The 18,290-nt window shown below is 40.1% G+C and overlaps 2 protein-coding genes across 7 annotated transcripts in view; one reads left to right on the top strand and one right to left on the bottom strand.

The window, feature by feature from the left end:
- The window catches only part of LOC109038282 (protein D3), a 28,814-nt gene extending 25,461 nt beyond the window's left edge, over positions 1–3,353 (bottom strand). For 5 of the 6 annotated variants that reach the window (XR_011900362.1, XR_011900363.1, XR_011900364.1 and 2 more), the window contains exons 1-2: positions 3,003–3,353; positions 1,912–2,038 (exon numbers count right to left, since the gene is read on the bottom strand). Coding sequence is in view for 3 of the 6 variants with exons in the window: in XM_072303346.1 (XP_072159447.1) it covers positions 1,912–2,038; positions 3,003–3,200 (325 nt within the window). In the remaining 3 variants the exon portion in view is untranslated. The remainder of the gene's footprint in view (positions 1–1,911; positions 2,039–3,002) is intronic. The other variant, XM_019053305.2, reaches the window with a different exon arrangement.
- Positions 1–18,290, top strand: part of LOC140223753 (plasma membrane calcium-transporting ATPase 3-like) — a 310,994-nt gene that overhangs the window by 17,601 nt on the left and 275,103 nt on the right. The window contains exon 2 of the mRNA XM_072303319.1: positions 13,443–13,494. The gene's annotated coding sequence lies outside the window, so the exon portion shown is untranslated. The remainder of the gene's footprint in view (positions 1–13,442; positions 13,495–18,290) is intronic.

Below are 18,290 nucleotides of genomic sequence, written 5' to 3'. Positions count from 1 at the left end.
GTTACTCGCGTAGGGTGGCCCTTATTTTTGAATTTACGGAGTTTAAAGTGCGGAACCCTGCAAATGGTTTCATTTGACGAGAAAATAACGGGGAAAAAATAAAAATTGAGAAAACAGCGTTTTAAAACGCGCCTCAAAGAGCCTAAAGTTCCGAGCGTGGCGTGCGAAGACGCGTTTTTTCGTCATTTCGCGAATTTTTTTCCTCCCTTTAAAATGTTCCTACGGCTTTGAAATTTTTAGAGATTATACACTGTTTAGAGTACTTTACGAGAAAAATAATGAAATTTACATAGCTCAGTTTAAAATTCTCTTTTATCCCCATCAAAGAGGCCACGTCGTGCGATTTTGCCGATTTTCCCTTTATATCGTTCATTATTTGCTTGTTAGCCCCGAAATACCATTAAATCGACTTGTTTTCCAGCAGCTGAACAGAATTGTTTATTTTTGGTTTAAATGACTCGGTAGACACTCTACTTCTAGAATCTGAAGAATTTTTGCTTTTGACTCTTCAAAAAATTTAATCTCGTTCAGGCAAACCGTGCCGAGAGAATGTTATGAACAATCATCGACGAAATCGCATGATGTGGCCTCTTTGATGGGGATAAAAGAGAATTTTAAACTGAGCTATGTAAATTTCATTATTTTTCTCGTAAAGTACTCTAAACAGTGTATAATCTCTAAAAATTTCAAAGCCGTAGGAACATTTTAAAGGGAGGAAAAAAATTCGCGAAATGACGAAAAAACGCGTCTTCGCACGCCACGCTCGGAACTTTAGGCTCTTTGAGGCGCGTTTTAAAACGCTGTTTTCTCAATTTTTATTTTTTTCCCCGTTATTTTCTCGTCAAATGAAACCATTTGCAGGGTTCCGCACTTTAAACTCCGTAAATTCAAAAATAAGGGCCACCCTACGCGAGTAACCTCTTCTGAAATAGCAATGATGACCATTTCGGCGCCAAAAACCGGTACTTTACGTGGGGCGCAAGGACTCGATTGACTTGAAACCTTTTCTGACGATACTAGGGCATGCCTCTTGAAACATTGAAACCAAAAATTAGTGATTTTAGTGTTACAATCTTGATAGCGTGCGAGTAAACCGTTGCCAAAAGAGCCATTTTAACCGTTTTGGCGCCAAAAAAACCATTTTTTCGGTGGGACGCACCACGCGTGAAGGCTTGAGATTTTTTTTGGTAACAACTGGGTATATTACCTACATTTTAAGGCAAAAACAAAAAATGTATGTGTCCTCATTTTTTTTAAAACCGCTAAAATCTGAAAAAAATTGGAAATAAACGATTTTTACGAATTTTTTTAGGGGCCTAAATAAGGTACGATAAATTTGATTTTTTTACCCAAGAATCTGACTGGTCTGATGTGTAATTGGTGAAATTTTGGTGCATTTTTATCGAAAATTGCGGGAGATATGAAATAAAACGTGAAAATACCCCAAAATTCCCCGAAAAATGGGTTTTTCGGGGCTGGAGGGGGGGTGGTTGGGGTCAGGAGGGTAAAATTGCCCAAAACCATGTTTTTAGGACCTCCTGAAAGGGTTTAGACCATTAAATTCAAAATCCGTGACGAGGGGCATTTTGGTGCCCTTACCCAGGGATACCCTTTAGAAAATCACACCATGTTATACGGGTGTTGTATATTTTTGATAATTACAAAAATAATTACTGGAGGTATTTTTTTTTTTGGTAAAAATGTTTACACGTAAATTCAGGTAATGTAGGTTGAAAGTTTTTGTGTGTAATAACAGATCCACTTGATTTTTCCATGCAAAGTCATCTTATGGTTCATTGAGGCAAAATGAACTTCATCTTTTAGCTTTCTCTTTTCACTTATGTTGCTACAATCATCAGAAACATTCTAAAACTAAGGAGCTTATATTATAACCCATAAGTATACCCTCACCTATCATAATCAAAGTGTAGTATGTTTGAAGCTCACAGGGCCATTTAACTCTATAGGGCTCAAACTCAAGTTTATGGGCTTCAAGTTCGTTCCCGTAATTGACCGTCTTATTTTCCACGTATTTTACCTGAAATGAGTCAAAAATGTATTTTTTAGTATGTGTGAAAATTAATTCGTAAAGCCGCAAGTACGTGGAGAATTTTGATTATATATTCAAGCAGATCATCCGAAATTCTCAACTAAAATATCAACAAAATATCTATCAACTAAAATATCATATAAAATTCGCCGGTCACATTGAAAAACCACATATCTTCGTCTGTGGCGTTGCAAAATTCTTGCATTTAAACTATTTTTTCTTTATTTTTAAAAAAAAAAAAAACAGTTAACGTAATTTCTTGAAAACTTCCGTGATGTATCTTTTCGGGTTGCAGAATATTCTGTAGAAATTCAAGCTACAATAATGGCTTGTTTCTCTTCGAAAAGATAAAATCGGATCCGAAATTTTGGAACATTGCAATAATGATACGTGATTGTGCACTTTGGTCATCCGTATATGGATATATATTCATGAATGTATTTTGTAAGTGTCTGTGAGCGCCATTTAAGTGTTGGAGTGGTGATCCGATCAGTGGAAATATATCACGATAAAGCCTCAAACCATTAGAGGTTAAAATTAATCTGGAAGCCCATATCTGTACCCAATAGCAGCACATTTGTTAAGTAGAGGAAACCTCTCTTGAAGTCCCTAAGAACAGATTTAATCTAAACCTTCAATGACCTCTGCGGAACAGTGGACAGAATTTGATAATGCCTCCATCAAAAAGTATTCGAGATTTTCAGTTTTTTCAGCAATAAAGAAGACAAAAATTCCTAAAAGCTCTTGAAATTGTGGTTTACTCTTTGACAATTACTTTGTGTGAGATATACCTTAATGCACGTGATGTGAAAATAAACGATCGAGCTGCATCATTACTTTTTCCACCACTTTCATTCCAAATTTTTTATAATCAGTAAATTTTCTATTATTTGAAAGAAACAATCCGATCCATACTTAAAGAAAGCTAAATTGGACCATTCAAAAGTCATACCTGAAGGGGATGTTCCGGCATTTTCTTTATCACCTCAGGAATAATTCGAGATTTCGTGAGCGCTGATTTCCTCTCCTCATAGGTTAAGTCACACTCGACTGCAGTCAGTCCAGTTACTGTTTCCGCAAAGAACGGTGACAAAAGGAAAAAGTTTACTAACATATTCACAGTGAGCTTTCTAACCCGTAATTTCCACATCAACTTTGGAAATTACCACGTGATGACACTGAAGATGAGTTTTCCCAAGAAAAAAATAAATACAAAAACAGAAAAAGTAACAAGCGCAAGTAGTCTCTAAAAATGTTGAACTCTTCCCCTATAGTTGAACAAAATTTTTAGTTTCATAGCGTTGCGGTTGTTCTTAGCTGGTAACCCTTCTTTTTAATCAGATAAAAGCAGCCCGATAAATTATTGATAAGAATTTGAAGCTTTATGATTTAAGCCGAGGGAGGGCTTCATCCTATCACTGGCTGTGGTGCTACATCAAAAATTTCCCCAATCGGAGAAAAACCATAAAAATACATACTGTCAACTCAGCTCATTGAGCACTCTCATGCAGCAATAAAATTTCTCCGTTAAATTATGAGTTCCCGAGGTATAAGGTATCTTTCTTCACTTTGCCATGCTAAAAAAAAACACCGTATGTACTTTCAGATGTTGCCAAATTTCTTTCGACAAAATATTTATTTTTGAGGAAAGTTATGAATATTTCTCCTGGAAATTTGCAGATACTTCACATCAAATTACGAATACAGTTATCCGAATACTTTGAAGAAAAATATTCACATATTTCCTTTAACTTTCGTCTTTAATTGGAGGAGATCTGGCGACGTCTAAGGGCTCATACTGCACTCTTCCTTAGCATGTCAGCATTGACGGTCACACATCGAGATCATACCATTTATTGTTAGTTTCAATCGGATTTTGTGATCAGCCTATTGTTTAAAGCTCTCAGTCAGGTCGAAAGCTCCGAATTCAGCGACATTTCTTTCGACAACATATTTATTTTTGAGGAAAGTCATGAATATTTCTCCCTGAAATTTTCAGATACTTCAGATCGAATTGAGAATATAACTATCCGAAAACTTCGAAGAAAAATATTCACATGTTCCCTTTAAATTTCGTCTTTTATAAGAGGAAATCTGGCAACGTCTGAAGGTTCATACTGCATTCAGCATTCTTCCTTAGCCTGTCAGTATTGATGGTCAGACTTCAAGCTCATTCCCTTTAAAATCAATCGAGTTTTGTGATCAGCCTATTGTTCAAAGCTCTCATCCAGGTCGAATGCTCCGAATTCTGCAGAACAACTTGTCCTCCTCTGCAGTGGCTGACCCCCGGTATGACCTGCCCCTGGAGCACCCCAGGCTGCGACCGGTAGCTCCTTGTTTACTCACCCCGACTCGCCTCTTCCGCCTCCCTTACAGCTCCCTCTAATTAAATTTATCCTCTAATTAATTGTTTATTAATTTGCCAAATTGTCGTGGACAAACAAGAGAGCGGCTCAATAGAAACTCTTGTTCCCAATAATGCTCCCATTGACGTCAAGTACCCAGAGCGTGGTCGTCAAATTGACACCATAATCGGAGGTTTTTCGTCATTTTGATGGTAGAATTAGAAATACTGGGGATCCTCTTCCCGACCACTATGCGGCTCGAATTCTGACAAGGGTTTCGATGTCCTGGAGGGTGGCTTTGAGGCAAAAAAATGAAGAGGAAAAAATTGGGATCATACTTTAAAAATTTGAAGACTGTGGGCACGCACATCCATAGATTATTAATGTAAGAAGGGGCGCGTTATAAATAGCTGAAATGTTGCCGGCAATTTTGCACAATTAATATTCTAGATAAGGCATATACACTGAAAATGAAAAGTGAGTGCCCCCGACCTGGCTAACCCTAGTCGACGCTGAGCACCAATAAAATTACTATTATACAACAACCGCTTGGTGCTGAAGACCAACTGTTACTACACCACAATACATACCATCCCATACTCCAGCCTTTAGATACCCTCTACGTACACTACAACGATTGGGGTACACGCGTTGCTGGTTTAACCGGGTTAAAATCAGACGTATCCTTGATGCTGAACACGAAGTTTTCTCTCTTTTTTTTAGTAGACAGCGGTGGCTTTTTAGGTGACATTTGAACATATTTATGCCAAAAGGAACTATATGTATCACGCAAACCCTATGCACATAGTTCCTTTCAGCATAAATAGGTCCAGTTTATTATCTTCAGACCTCAAACATACACTCATAACGCACTGGTAACGACCAATTTTGAAGCGATTTGAAGCTAAAGGAAAAGAAAAACGGCAAATTATGCACGAATTACGAAATTAATATGCATATATCCGTCAAGAGGAAAAAATAATTTTTCAGGTGGGCATTGAATTGCATGAGGATACCAGCATCACAGGGCTCATCCGCAAATAGATGTGTCCCTGTCGAATTCCCATGGCTCATTGGAACAACAAGCCGGTTTTAACCCTATTCCTGGCGCTCGGTTGCCTTTTTGAACAATTATTCGACCTAAATAGCCTCAAATCAGAGCTAATATATCGTTCAAAAATCGCCGGCGTGACTCTCGTGGAAGTCTAAATGAGAATCCCTAATGACCCCAGAGGCTCCGATTTAAAAATAATTTGACCTCCAGATTTAATTGCCTCCATCATTTTTTTTGTCAGATGGCTTTTCCTGTCACGAGAAATGCGCGTGTCGACTTATCTCGGAAGGATGAAAAAGATGTGACCCCTTTGGGCACTCTTTATTTTGAAATGCTCATAGAACACACCCTTTTAATGTGATATCAATAAGGAAAATTTAAGTTTTTGCGGACTGGAGTCCCTATTTGCGTGGACGGTCACAAATCGACGGCAAAACTACAAAAATGCGCATCTCGGTTGTAGTGTTTCAAAATTCCCACTCATACTGTATTTTTTAAAAAAAGGACCCAACTAACAGTATACAGCTTGAAATTTTCACAGAATATTCATTACACTACTGTGAAAATTACCCTAGTTTTTAAGAAATGACGTTTGGTAGTTTCCTGCGTAGGAAATAAAGTAAAACAGGAAGTCTGCAACTCCGTAAACCGAGATATGCGCATTTCCGCAATTTCACCATCGAAATGGGGTCTTAGCACGAATCAATTTCATGCCTTAATTCATCTGAAAGAGCTTATTAAGCTGCTTACGCGGTATTTTTTTCCTATATTTTTTTCTAATTTCAAAAATTGTAGAAAAATAAGAGTAAAAGACGCTTTGTGACATTACCCTCTTTATACACATGTATTTCAGTAGATTAGGTCATTTTGTCATATCACCGATAATAACTGTTCAACTTAGAAGGTTATAGGACATTTCGTCAACGATTTGTTATCCGCGCACCTGTTTCTTCAAGTAATTTACGTCCACGCGTTTTTTCGGCACGGGAGTTTTGGTCCACGTGCCAATTATTGAGACCCATAGTTAATTGGCCCACATGTAAATACAAACGACAATTTATTGCTCACGACGTTTTTGGATGAAAATATATAATGTCTTGGAAGAATGAGGGTTTGCTTGTCTTTTTGTTTTGTCTGTTTGGTCCAACGGAGAATAATATATAGTTGAGAGTTTTGGTAAAAATGGGGGAGCGTCAATTCCATGAGACAAAATTCACTAAAACCCTCTACACCTCTTTGGTGTAACAGGACTTAATTATCTTTCAAGATTTTCCCACCTTGTTATACCTGAACCGGATGAACCTCTATATTTGCCTCAACTAAAGGCTCTTAGATTTTTCCTGTGTACGACAAGTATCTTGATTTATTTTGCGAGGAAAGATCTGTACCTTAGAGGATGCCTGTCATTCTTTATACGTTCAATTTCGTATAATACTGTGCAAAACCTCTGTTGTGAAATAGTTGCTTCAGGCGCCGATCTTATCGATCTTATGAATTTATATGGGAATAATCAATGCAGAGTGTGCTAACATGTTCAAATCATGAGTTAAAAAACGCTGACTATGCGAGTATAAATATTAAAGCCTAGGTAACAGAGCGGAGCGGCGGGCGGCCAGCGCGAAGCGCGCATTGGCGCTTACAAACCTAAGTGGATACTTCAAGCTTTGTGCAATGCGTGAAGTATCCACTTAGGTTTTTAGGCGCCAGTGAGCCTCTCGCGTTGGCAGCACGCCGCTCAGCTCTGTTAGGTTTTAATATTTATACTCGCATGGTCAGCGTTTTTTAACTCATGATTTTAACATGTTAGCACACTCTGCATTGAGTATTCCCATTTAAATTGATAAGATCGATGTACAAATGGGTTAAAACTCGTGCTTCTTGGTTTTTTCCCCTCTTTTATTCATTTTTGCAGTTTCTGTCGGCACAACTGCGGCTCATTGAGATTGATGTCGCGTGGAAAAGGTTTTACAAATATTTGTCACGTTTTAAAAGTATAAATGTTTTCGAAACGAAGTAATAATTTCGTAAAGAAAAAATAATAAACAAAAAAAAGGACCTAAACATATATAAGGTATATTGTACTTTCAATATTTTAAGGATAGAAATGTAAAACCAAATATTCACCAATGACAATTTAAAAAGATGATTCAAAAGGAGAAAGTAATAACATTTCATTCAGAAAATGAGCAACCATAATAACACCTCCTTCTTTCTCAATTTCTCATTTCCATATTGTCAATATAATTTTACATACCGATTAAAATATAACGCTTGGACCAAGTCACTGTTGCTTCTTTTACGCGTAGGCGTATACTACTGGACAAAAAAGGTGCGCGGACAAAAAAATCGTTGACAGAATGTCCTGAAACTACTTAGAAACCGAGAATATTCTCGTGCCCAGCTCACTCAGTAGTTTCGTCGTAAAAATAAAACAAGTTGGATTTTGCAATCGCTAGCGATGGCAATATTCGTCATGGGAACGTTAGCTTCTGGGATATGAAAATGTTAAGGTACAGTTCGTTTGTAGTATCTTCTGAATTGAAGGGGCTATGTAATTTTGTGTTGACATCTCTTTTTTAACATTTTTAATTATTTTCTTTGCATACAAGAAAGCTGTTATGTACCAATTATTTATTTTCGTTGGATTATATATGGTTTTCGGAAGTTAACGCATTTAAGTTTCAGGTTCGCTTTTTCGGCGTAAAGTATACATAAGGTATCCCAAAAAACTTGTTCTGTAACTTCGAAAGTAAGATAGATACAGACATGATCTTGATCTCATTTTAAAGATCAACTCAATACCCATCGATTAAAACCAAGATCAGCTCAATCGGATAAAAATTGACCGAGTTATGGCAATTTGAAATCAGCGAGGAAAGTTTACGCCTACGGTTTTTAAGGAAGATTCTTCATCGCCGTAAATCGAAAAGTCGGCCGATAAAGTGATGCTTATTGTGTTTTTTTATTTTCGAGGTGTCATTTATCAACATTTTGTACCATCAAACACAACAGTTGACAGTGCGTATTATTGCAAAGTACTAAAGGAGTTGAGAATGCACATTTCCCGGAAACGGTCGGACTTGAAAGCTTCGTGGATACTCCATCAAGACAATGCGCGGCCTCACACATCGAGCTTAACACGTGAATTTATGAGTAAAAATGGAGTTGAAACAATCCCTCATCCCCCTTATAGCCCTGACTTGGCTCCATGTGATTTTTGGATGTTTCCTACGCTTAAAAAGGAGCTTCGCGGACGAAGATTCGTATCGAAGACCGAAATCCAGAATGCAATTCAAAACTTTTTCAACTCCATCCCAGAGGAAGAATTCAGGAAAACAATGTTGGATAAGTGGCAAGAGCGCATGAAAAAGTGCATCCGGTTTGATGGACGGTACTTTGAAAAGCAAAAGGAAGTTATGGAAGATTCGGAGGAAAGTGGATACGAATATTTACTTTTTGAATCCTGGTAAGCGAAAAATCTTCCTAAAAACCGTAGGGGTAAACTTTCCTCACTAATTTCAAATTGTCATAACTCGGTCAATTTTTATTCGATTGAGCTGATCTTGGTTTTAATCGATAGGTATTGAGTTGATCTTTAAAATGAGACCAAAATCATGTCTGTATCTATCTTACTTTTGAAGTTACAGAACCAGTCCCGGTACTTTTGGGACACCCTACGTATGATATTTTTACTCTACACATATGCCCGAATACGCATCGTAAGGGACCTATGTGCTTCCTAAGTTGCCAAGTATTAATTATTGTTAGATGATTGGTCTAAAACATTCAATACAACCAGTAAAAATTAGCTGTCCCCTACGAGATTCGAACCCCCGCTCGCACAAAAAGTGACGCTCTCCCAGAATCAGAACAGTGGCGTAGCTAACTGAGCTATCTCACCGCTCGGATGATGATGGAGAAAAAGAGAACAGTTAAGTGATCTCGGACGCTGAGCGGGGCTTCACAAAAGACGTCCTTGAGATTTCAACAGTTCGGCCACTGGCGTCCTAAGAGACAACGGATTAACCGTATTACTCTGTGAGACATTGTTTACCTATGCTGTCATATGTCACAAGGTTCATCACACCATGCATTTGCGATCGCGGCAGTAAGCTGAGGCAATATTTCTGTATTCATGGATTAAATCCATCAATCGAGTTCTGATTTTGGCTCATATATCCGTAACGGGTCCTCCAGAGCAATTTTCCACCTTGTACGATGGTTATTATTTCTTTATATCTATGTTTAAAATTTGAGGTGGGATAATGGCGGCTTCTCAAGAGCAACGAGGTAGGCGATCTTTTGCACCAACGAACAGAAAACTGATGGCGAAAAATAGCCAATGAAAACCTCCCAAAAAAAAGAATTTGCCTAAAAACGGAACTTCGTGGTTCTGCGCAGATTTACCAGTCAGACACGACATCTCAAAGTGGAAAAAAACTCGCTGAAAGCGAATTTTAGAAATCAACACAACTTGACGTAGAGACATGATTGGCTAAAAAATACAACGGTTTTTGATACATCGGAAAATCTACCAAAAATCGGAGACTGGGCGAAACGCTCAAGGTCGCAGAGGTATAGGGAATCCCATAGCGAAAGCAACGGAACGATTGTAATATCATGGGGAACTCCGTTCCCATGACAATTAATCATGCGAAATTCCGGACACCCGCTAATTCTACACAGGGTGGCATGAAACGTAAGACAGACACGAAATATTGGAGATTTCAGTGAAATACTTCATATTTCTCAGGGGCTAGAGTATGCAACCCGTACTCAAACACACAAAGATAGAAGAAAGTCGCAATTTTTACATTTTTTGAAACATGAAAAGGAAACTGCACTCAAAAAAAGGTATGACTCTGAGACCCATCAAAAATGGCTCGGAGATCCATAATTTCTAACCAAAAGTGACTTATCGTCTACAGTATGGCTTCCTAAGACATACTTTATTAGTCGTGAACCTATAAGCATGGCTCCATGAACTATATTTTATGGCTCCATGATCCATAACTCGGCCGGTAAGTCACTCTTCCCATACTTGTTTTTCGAGTGTGCACATTCTTCAATATTTTTCATGAATTTCTGAAATTTCCTGAAATATTTCACGACAAATTTCAAGCTTTTATACTCCATGAAATTTTGCCACCCTGATTCTACATCATGACAGGAAGTCGAAAACCGAGATACTTTGTTTTTTGCAGTTCTATAGTTGATTTAAAGTGGGGTTTGGACTCTCCAACCGAAATTTTCCCCTCTGCGAACCTGCGAGAGCGGCCACAGCTCTCGGATCCTCATGATCCTCATGAATTTCTGAAATTTCATGAAATATTTCACTAGAAATTTCAAGCTCTCATATTCCATGAAATTTTGCCACCCTGATTCTACATCACGACAGGAAGTCGAAAACTGAGATACTTTGTTTTTTGCAGTTCTATCGTAGATTTAAAGTGAGGTTTGGACTCTCCAACCGAAGTTTTTCCCCCTGCTCTGAAAAAAAAATCTCGGTGTATTTACTAAGAAAAGGGTAAAATTACCAAGAATTCAGGGTTCTATTTGATCCCAGTTTTTTCTTGGTAAAATTACCATTAATTTATGGAATTGGTAATTCTATCGAGAAATCTCGGTAAAATTATTGAACTTTCTCGGTAATTTTACTGGACCTTGGTAAAAACGCCAATATTTTTTATCGACTGTGGTAGAATTACCGAGATAAAATGGCAAAGTTACCGGGAATTGATTACCAATAAAAGTGGTATTCTTACCTGAAAAAAACAGTAAAAATACCGGTTTTTAGGTAAGCTTACTAGTCTGTCTTGGTAAAATTACCAATAATTGGTAAAAAGTGAGATGGTAAAGGTACCAACGGACCTTGGTAAAAACGCCGAGAATTTTTTTTCAGTGTGTCGTAGATTTAAAGTGAGGTTTGGACTCTCCAACCGAAGTTTTTCCCCCTGCGAACCCGCGAGAGCGGCCACAGCTCTCGGATCCCGCTCGGCGGACCTGGAAACTCCGCGAGCCACCCCTGCCGGATCACCGGTGGCGCCGGCAGGGGGCGCTCGGGTGCGTCGGGGGTCGCGGGGGTTGGCGGCGGGGCACGGAGCCCCCCGCGCGCATGCGCACTCGACACTCGCCCCGAACCGGAGTCGGAGCGCCGCGGTCCGCGGTTTCCGAGTGACGTAAGTCATGAAATGTTTCGGGCGCAAACCGAACGCAGTTGAGTTTCAACAATTCTGACAGATGCTCCAATTCCGAGCCGCCCTCCCCCCCCCCCCTCGCCGCCGCCCCTCGGTCGCCTGCGAACCTTGTAACCGTTCCTCGCGCCGACCCCCGCCCGTTGCGTCACGCTCCCTTTACTTTGTGCTGATTTTTATGGCGTGAATAAAAACCGCTCCGTTGCCTGTAATTTGAATGGAACGCCCTCTATCGCCGCGTTCGCGCCCGAACCCACCCCGTATGCAGCGCCTGTATTTATGTCGCCTAGCTCGATGCATCTAGAACATCCTTTTTATCCAGGGTTCGGGCCCTAACTGCGGGCTGATTGTTGAAATGGAAATGTTGCATGTGTGAGGAATTTGCGATTTGTCTGTTGTTTCTTATGTTAAAGTTCGCGAAAAACACAATGGTGCCACTGGTTTTCTCTGAAATCAACTCCCAAGCTCAAAAAAAGCTTTCAAGTTGAGGCCAAAATGGAGGGGATGTCCCACGCTATCCTGACAGTCCACCTCTACATCAAGACAAACTCTCCATGCAAAGATAGGGAGCAAATACATTAGCAGGGTTGCCGTGTTTTCAGTTTGAGAGTCCCCAAATAAAGTGGCAACCCTGTCAATGTATTTGCTCCCTATCTTCGCATGGAGAGTTTGTTTTGATGTAGAGGTGGACTCTCAAGATAGCGTGGGATATCTCCTCCATTTTGGCCTCAACTTGAGAACTTTCTTTGAGCTTGGGAGTTGATTTCAGAGAAAACTAGTGGCACCATCGTGTTTCTCGCGAACTTTTACACAAGAATCAACTGTCAAATCGCAAATTCCTCACTCATCCAACGTCTCCATTAATAGACAAAGCTATAGACAAAGAATACATAGGAAGTATGGAACGATCCTATTGGTTGAAACGGTTGTTTCCTTTGGACTAAGGGAGAAAATGATGGACTGACTATGGGTCTCTTGTGGGTTGCCGTTAGTCGGTCTATCACCTACTTTGTCCATTGCAACCAACCGCTTCCACCAGTAGGATCCCACCAAAGTACTACTATAGTGGAACTCTACATACAGGATGATCCAAAAGTCCCGTGCAACCAGCACTAGGAAACCCAGTGACTTTTGCACGAACTGAGATAGAGACTTCATATTTTGCGAGTGCTCCTTAGGCAAAGGAAACCACTTTGGGAAAGGCCAAAACTTTAAAGGGACCATCGTGAGAAGGGGCAATGCGAGATACGTGTACCTGCAACTTTGCCAGTGACAGTGGCGATTTTTGAAATTTGGCAACAGTTTTTCCTCCATTTAAATGTATGTAAAACAATCGATTTGAGGTGAGACGCGCTGCCTCATCTGGAATCGATATTTTCAACGGATTTAAACGGAGTTCCAACAGTGTTGCCAAGTTGCTGGAATCAACATCGGCCGTCGATACTCATCAGGAGGGACCGAGTTGAAAGAGCAGAAAGTTCCTTCGCTTCGTGGTGATACTTCCCCGCTGGCGCCGGAGGTTAAATAGTTGCATCACGTGATTTGGACGCATTTAAATCAAACTATATCCATTTTAACACGAAACCTGTCATGCATTTATTCATATGGATCTCAGGGCTCATGTCAGAACGGATATAGTTCCTTTTGATTCAAATACGTCCATTTGAGCACCAAAATACAACTGCCGCCGGGAATAAGGGTCGTAGTACCGCGAAACTCAAAACCTTGGTATTGTTATCACGAAAGTCTGAAATGCCTAAAAGTATGAAAATCCTCACTAGTCTGAATTTTTTTTTCAGATCCAGAAAATAAGAAGAAGAAAGAAAGAGGAGAAGATATAGAGATAAGAAGGTAAGCAAACATTTTTTCAGATTATGAGTACCATTAATATAGTTTTTAGTGATTATTACCTATCGTTTCTTACACCCTAAATCCCGTATAGATATGACATAAATACACACCCACTAGAAAACACTCCTGCACTAGCTGTCTAACGTAGAGTACCGATGTAGGGAGCAGTGGCGTGGCGTGATTTGCGATATATCGATCGATCTGCCATTTAAACATATGGTAAAGAATCGATTACTGAGGTGTTCGCTGCGAACACCTTGTTTATCGATCCTTTTCCATAGGTTTAAATGGCATAACAATCGATATATCGCAAAGCACGCCACGCCACTGATAGGGAGAGTACGAAAGTGTAAAAATATGAAGCTTTTAAGGCCCGAAAGAACAGCCAACCTTTGAAAACGAAAATGTCACTGCCAATCTTTAAATTCCAATATCAAATGGCCACGTTTGTTCATAAATGAGCGTTCTTCTGCAAAAATGAGTTTTATGCAAAAACTAAGTCAATTGCGTGCTGTACCAACGACGGATCCTAACAATGGGCCTGTTGCAAACTTTTGCTGGAGCAGAATGAAGAGTTGTTTCCCATAGATAATGCCTCAAAAATCACGATGAGCGCATCGGCAAAGTCTGAAATGCACTCATAAATTCACAATCTGCGTAAGAAATTTGCGTTATTTTGAGCTTCCCGCTTCAAAAACGATACTACTGCACAGGTGAACATTTTGTTAGAGGAGTCGCTCCATCGTCAGCAATATTCATCATGGCCGACGCTTGCGCAGTTCCTCGCGTAATTCGAGGAGAACTCAAGGTCAATTAAGGCGGGCGAGGAAAATATGAACGTAAACACGCCGATTGTTATCTGGTTTAATCCTGTTTAGGTGTTATCTCGTTCCATCACACGTGTTTTGGCGGACTGGCGTCGGCCATGATGAGTATTGCCGCCAATGGAACGACTCCTCTAACAAAATGTTCACCTGTACCGTAGTATCATTTTCGAAGCGGGAAGCTCAAAAAATCGCAAATTTCTTACGCAGATTGTGAAGTTATGAGTGCATTTCAGACTTTGCCGATGCGCTCATCGTGATTTTTGAGGCATTATCTGTAGGAAACAACTCTTAGTTTTGCTCTAGCAAAAGTTTGCAACAGGCCCATTGTAATAATAAATCACTCTGTATACTTTGCATTCATAGATTGGCTGCTCGTTTGAGCCCTAAGAGCTCCATCTCTTAATCTCAAAATTACCGACGTGTCCTTACTCTCCCTATATAGGTACTTTATTCTAATCCTGATACTGGGGCACCCTGTATTTTACACCCAAATAAACGTGTTTCGCCGCGGTAGGAACCGGGGGAAGGAGGGGATGTAATTCATTATGTCAAATACCGATACCGCAGAGGAGCGACACGCGACACGCAGCCTTCCGCGATGACGTCATCCGTTTGAAATGCTCGCATACCTGCTAACCGGTTTAATTAATTAAACATAGAATGTGAACGCGAGCCGTACACTTTTCTCGGGTGATACCGGAGTGTGCTGCCGAGATAAGGAAACACGCCGTATGAACCTTCGGGGGTTGCCAAATTTCCCTTGATTTAACACGAATTTCCCGGTGAACTTATGAATATTTTCCTTCCAATTTTTCAGATAATCTTACCTGAAATTCTGAAAATTTTAAGAATAAATATTCATTACTTTCTTCAAAGTATGCGTTTTATCGAAGGAAAGTTAGCAACCCTCGAAAGTTCATACGACGTTCTTCCTTAGCATGGCAGTGTGGGTGACAAAACCACGGATATTTAAAAGGAATCTCATTTAAGTCACGTCAGGTTGGCCTTACAAGGTGTGAACAAGTGTGTGCCACTTGTCAAAGCCGGAAAATGTTAGGAAATTCGATGTCATCAAAGAGAATCAGGAGATTATTCGGAAAATCGTCCATGAATCAGGGAATTCTGAGTGCGTCAAGTATTTTTCAACTTCATGCAGTTTAGAACATACAAAAGTGAAGCATTTGATTCACTTCATTCAAGTATATTAATTTGTCAATAACAATCGAGTGTCAATTTATCCGAACAAAAAATCAGAAAATTTAATTTGTAACATCGAGAAAATATCAAGAAAATCCAAAATAAAATTTTAGTAGACACCCTGTGTTCATTCACAATTAAACATTTCAGCCAATTAATTCATTTAGTATAGTTTTTTATAATCAAACAAGTGTCAAATTTTTGGCGCCTACAAACCTAACAGGGATACCTCACGCGTAGCGCAATGCGTGAAGTATCCCTGTTAGGTTTGTAGGCGCCAGTGCGTCGCTGCTCCGCTTTGTGTTAGGCTCTAATATTTAATCTGGCGGAGTAAGCGTTATTCAACTCATGATTTTGAAATGTTTGCACATCCTCTATGGATTATTCTCATTTTAATTGATGGAAAAAAAATATGTATTAAAGGAAAATATAATGTGTGTTTTGTCAATATTAAGGTGATTCCGTATCAAACTTAATGATTTCCAAAGCACACGAATTTCTACACAATTTCTTATAGCCTTTTATAATCGATGGCGAAAAAGCAACAGCCAGGCGATAAAGTGTAAAGCCCGGCGATATGAACTATAGCCCGGCTGTATAATTTTTTATCGCTTCGTATAGCCCGGCCGTATGATTTTCTCCGCATTCTACAGCCAGCTATATGATTTTCTGTAGCCTTCTTTAGTCGGTTATAAGAATTCCTATGGTATTTTGAAACGCAGCTCTTATCGCCAATTTTTACCAGGGAAGCATAATCAGAGGCAATTATTTTCTCTGTGTCAGACTTATATTTAATTCGATCTACGAATCAATTGACTCGACTTAGCTCCAATGTGAGAACGAAATATTATTATTTTAAATAGTGTAAATGTACCTTAAAATTGACTTCGAAGCATCGATAGCGTCAGAGCAAAGCGGCGGAGCATGGCGGCGAAAAGAAAATAATAAACACGTTAAATGCTACCACCGTGAAATTAAAGAGTCAGCGCATGTGTGTGAGGTGCGAACACAGAGTCGAGCGGGCCGCATGTGCCTGTGTGTGCGTGAAAATGATAAATGGCTCCAGTCGTTTTTGAATGGTTAAACATCAAGCGATTCCCTCCTTCAAAACAATGTACTTGCTTCCTCTTTTCACAGACTGTCCGACGTTAAAAGTTGCAAAAAACTGGAACGAATGCCGTCGACTTAGGGGAGAAGGGGGGTTGCGGTGGGGGAGGGGTTGCGGAAGAGAGAGGGGAGGGGGAGATGGAGAGAGATACAACCTCGGCACGGTAAATACCTGCACTTTTTCCGCGACCGGAAAGCTCCGACAAAGCTTTTAAAAAGCCCATTCATTCGAATTTCATCCGCCCTATTTCTCCCCGGCTCCTGCTTACCATTTTTCAAAACTTCATTTTTTTTTATTCCCTCATTGACCCGCGGTGCTTTCATTCTTATACGTGATTTATTTCGAAACTATCGGCGAGAATCCTTAATTAATGGGAGGCAGTTAATCGCGGGAAGGAGAGGCGCCGGCTTCCTTGGTTCTAAGCTCTTCAAAATGCGAGTTGAAAATTTTCTTGGAGTCCGGGTCTGCGTTTTCAGTGCGTCTAATGGAATCATCTTTTGTAATAGTGGATTTAATTCTCTTCGCGGTTTTCCCCGCCTTCAGGGGTTGATAAAATGCAATTTTTCGCAGCGCGTGAAACTGGTTTTTCATTCTCCTATAGTTATTTTCACTGATAGCGATCCAGTGGTGGATCCAGAGTGAGTCGGAGGGAGAATTTGCTGATGTCGAGCGGGGGGTTCGGGGGGCTCCATCGAATGACGTCATTTGTATACTTGCCATTTAATCAATGTTAATTAAACACCTACATTTATCTTTTTTAGGAGTTGATCCCAAGAGTTCCCGTTGTGTGATTTGTTTTTCACCTGAAATTTCGAAGAAGAATTTTGTTTTGTAAAGCTTTGACTCATACCTAGCTCTAGTGGCCCATTAGAATATTTTAGAAGGCAAATATATGAAATGAAAACTTCTAATTGGACGCATTTCTGTCAAACGGAACTATGTGTATTATGACTTGGGCCCTTTTAAGCACGTATTCTTATGGGTCTCAGGGCTCATGGCTTAATGCACATAGTTCCGTTTGATAGAAATACGTCCAATTGACGAAGAAACGAATGAAAAACTGCCTATGCGTAACAGCGACAAGTACCCACGTATGTGCTCTTCCTCGAATGGTCCCTCAATTTCAGTAACGATTCTTGAAAGCTGGCAACTCTGTTTTTCCTCCATTTAAATATATGTAAAACAATCGATTCTTGGCGAGGCAGCTCGCCCCATGCAAATCGATATTTTTAATGGATTTAAATGGAGTGTTAACGGTGTTGCCAACTTGCTGGAATCGCCGCCGCTCAATTTCCCTCTCCTCTACCTTCGTATCGTCCTTTTTTCGCCTCTTCAATCAAGCCTTGAACTCATTTCGAACGATTTTTCCGCAATGACACCTTCATCCCTTAAGCACGGGAGCTTTGGCCATGACGTCACGAGCACGGCTATGAAGAGCCGCAGTTAACAATGACGGGCTGATTGCAATATAAGGATTTAGAGCTTTCCCGCTGTAAGTGGGTGGTAAGGTCGAGTGATTCGATTTCCGTCAGCCAGAGGTCGTTGCTCTCGTCGACGGCTGGCTGTCGGCCTGTCGGGCGGCGAATCGATAATATTTGCTCGAGTATTTAAAAAAGGCTACCCTGGGACAGTGCGACCGGCCCTTGCTGACATGAGTATGCAAG

Source organism: Bemisia tabaci, chromosome 8 (genome assembly GCF_918797505.1).
Source record: "Bemisia tabaci chromosome 8, PGI_BMITA_v3".
Taxonomy (NCBI): domain Eukaryota; kingdom Metazoa; phylum Arthropoda; class Insecta; order Hemiptera; family Aleyrodidae; genus Bemisia; species Bemisia tabaci.
The sequence above is the reverse complement of the archived record's forward strand: the minus strand, read 5'-3'. Positions and strand labels throughout refer to the sequence as shown.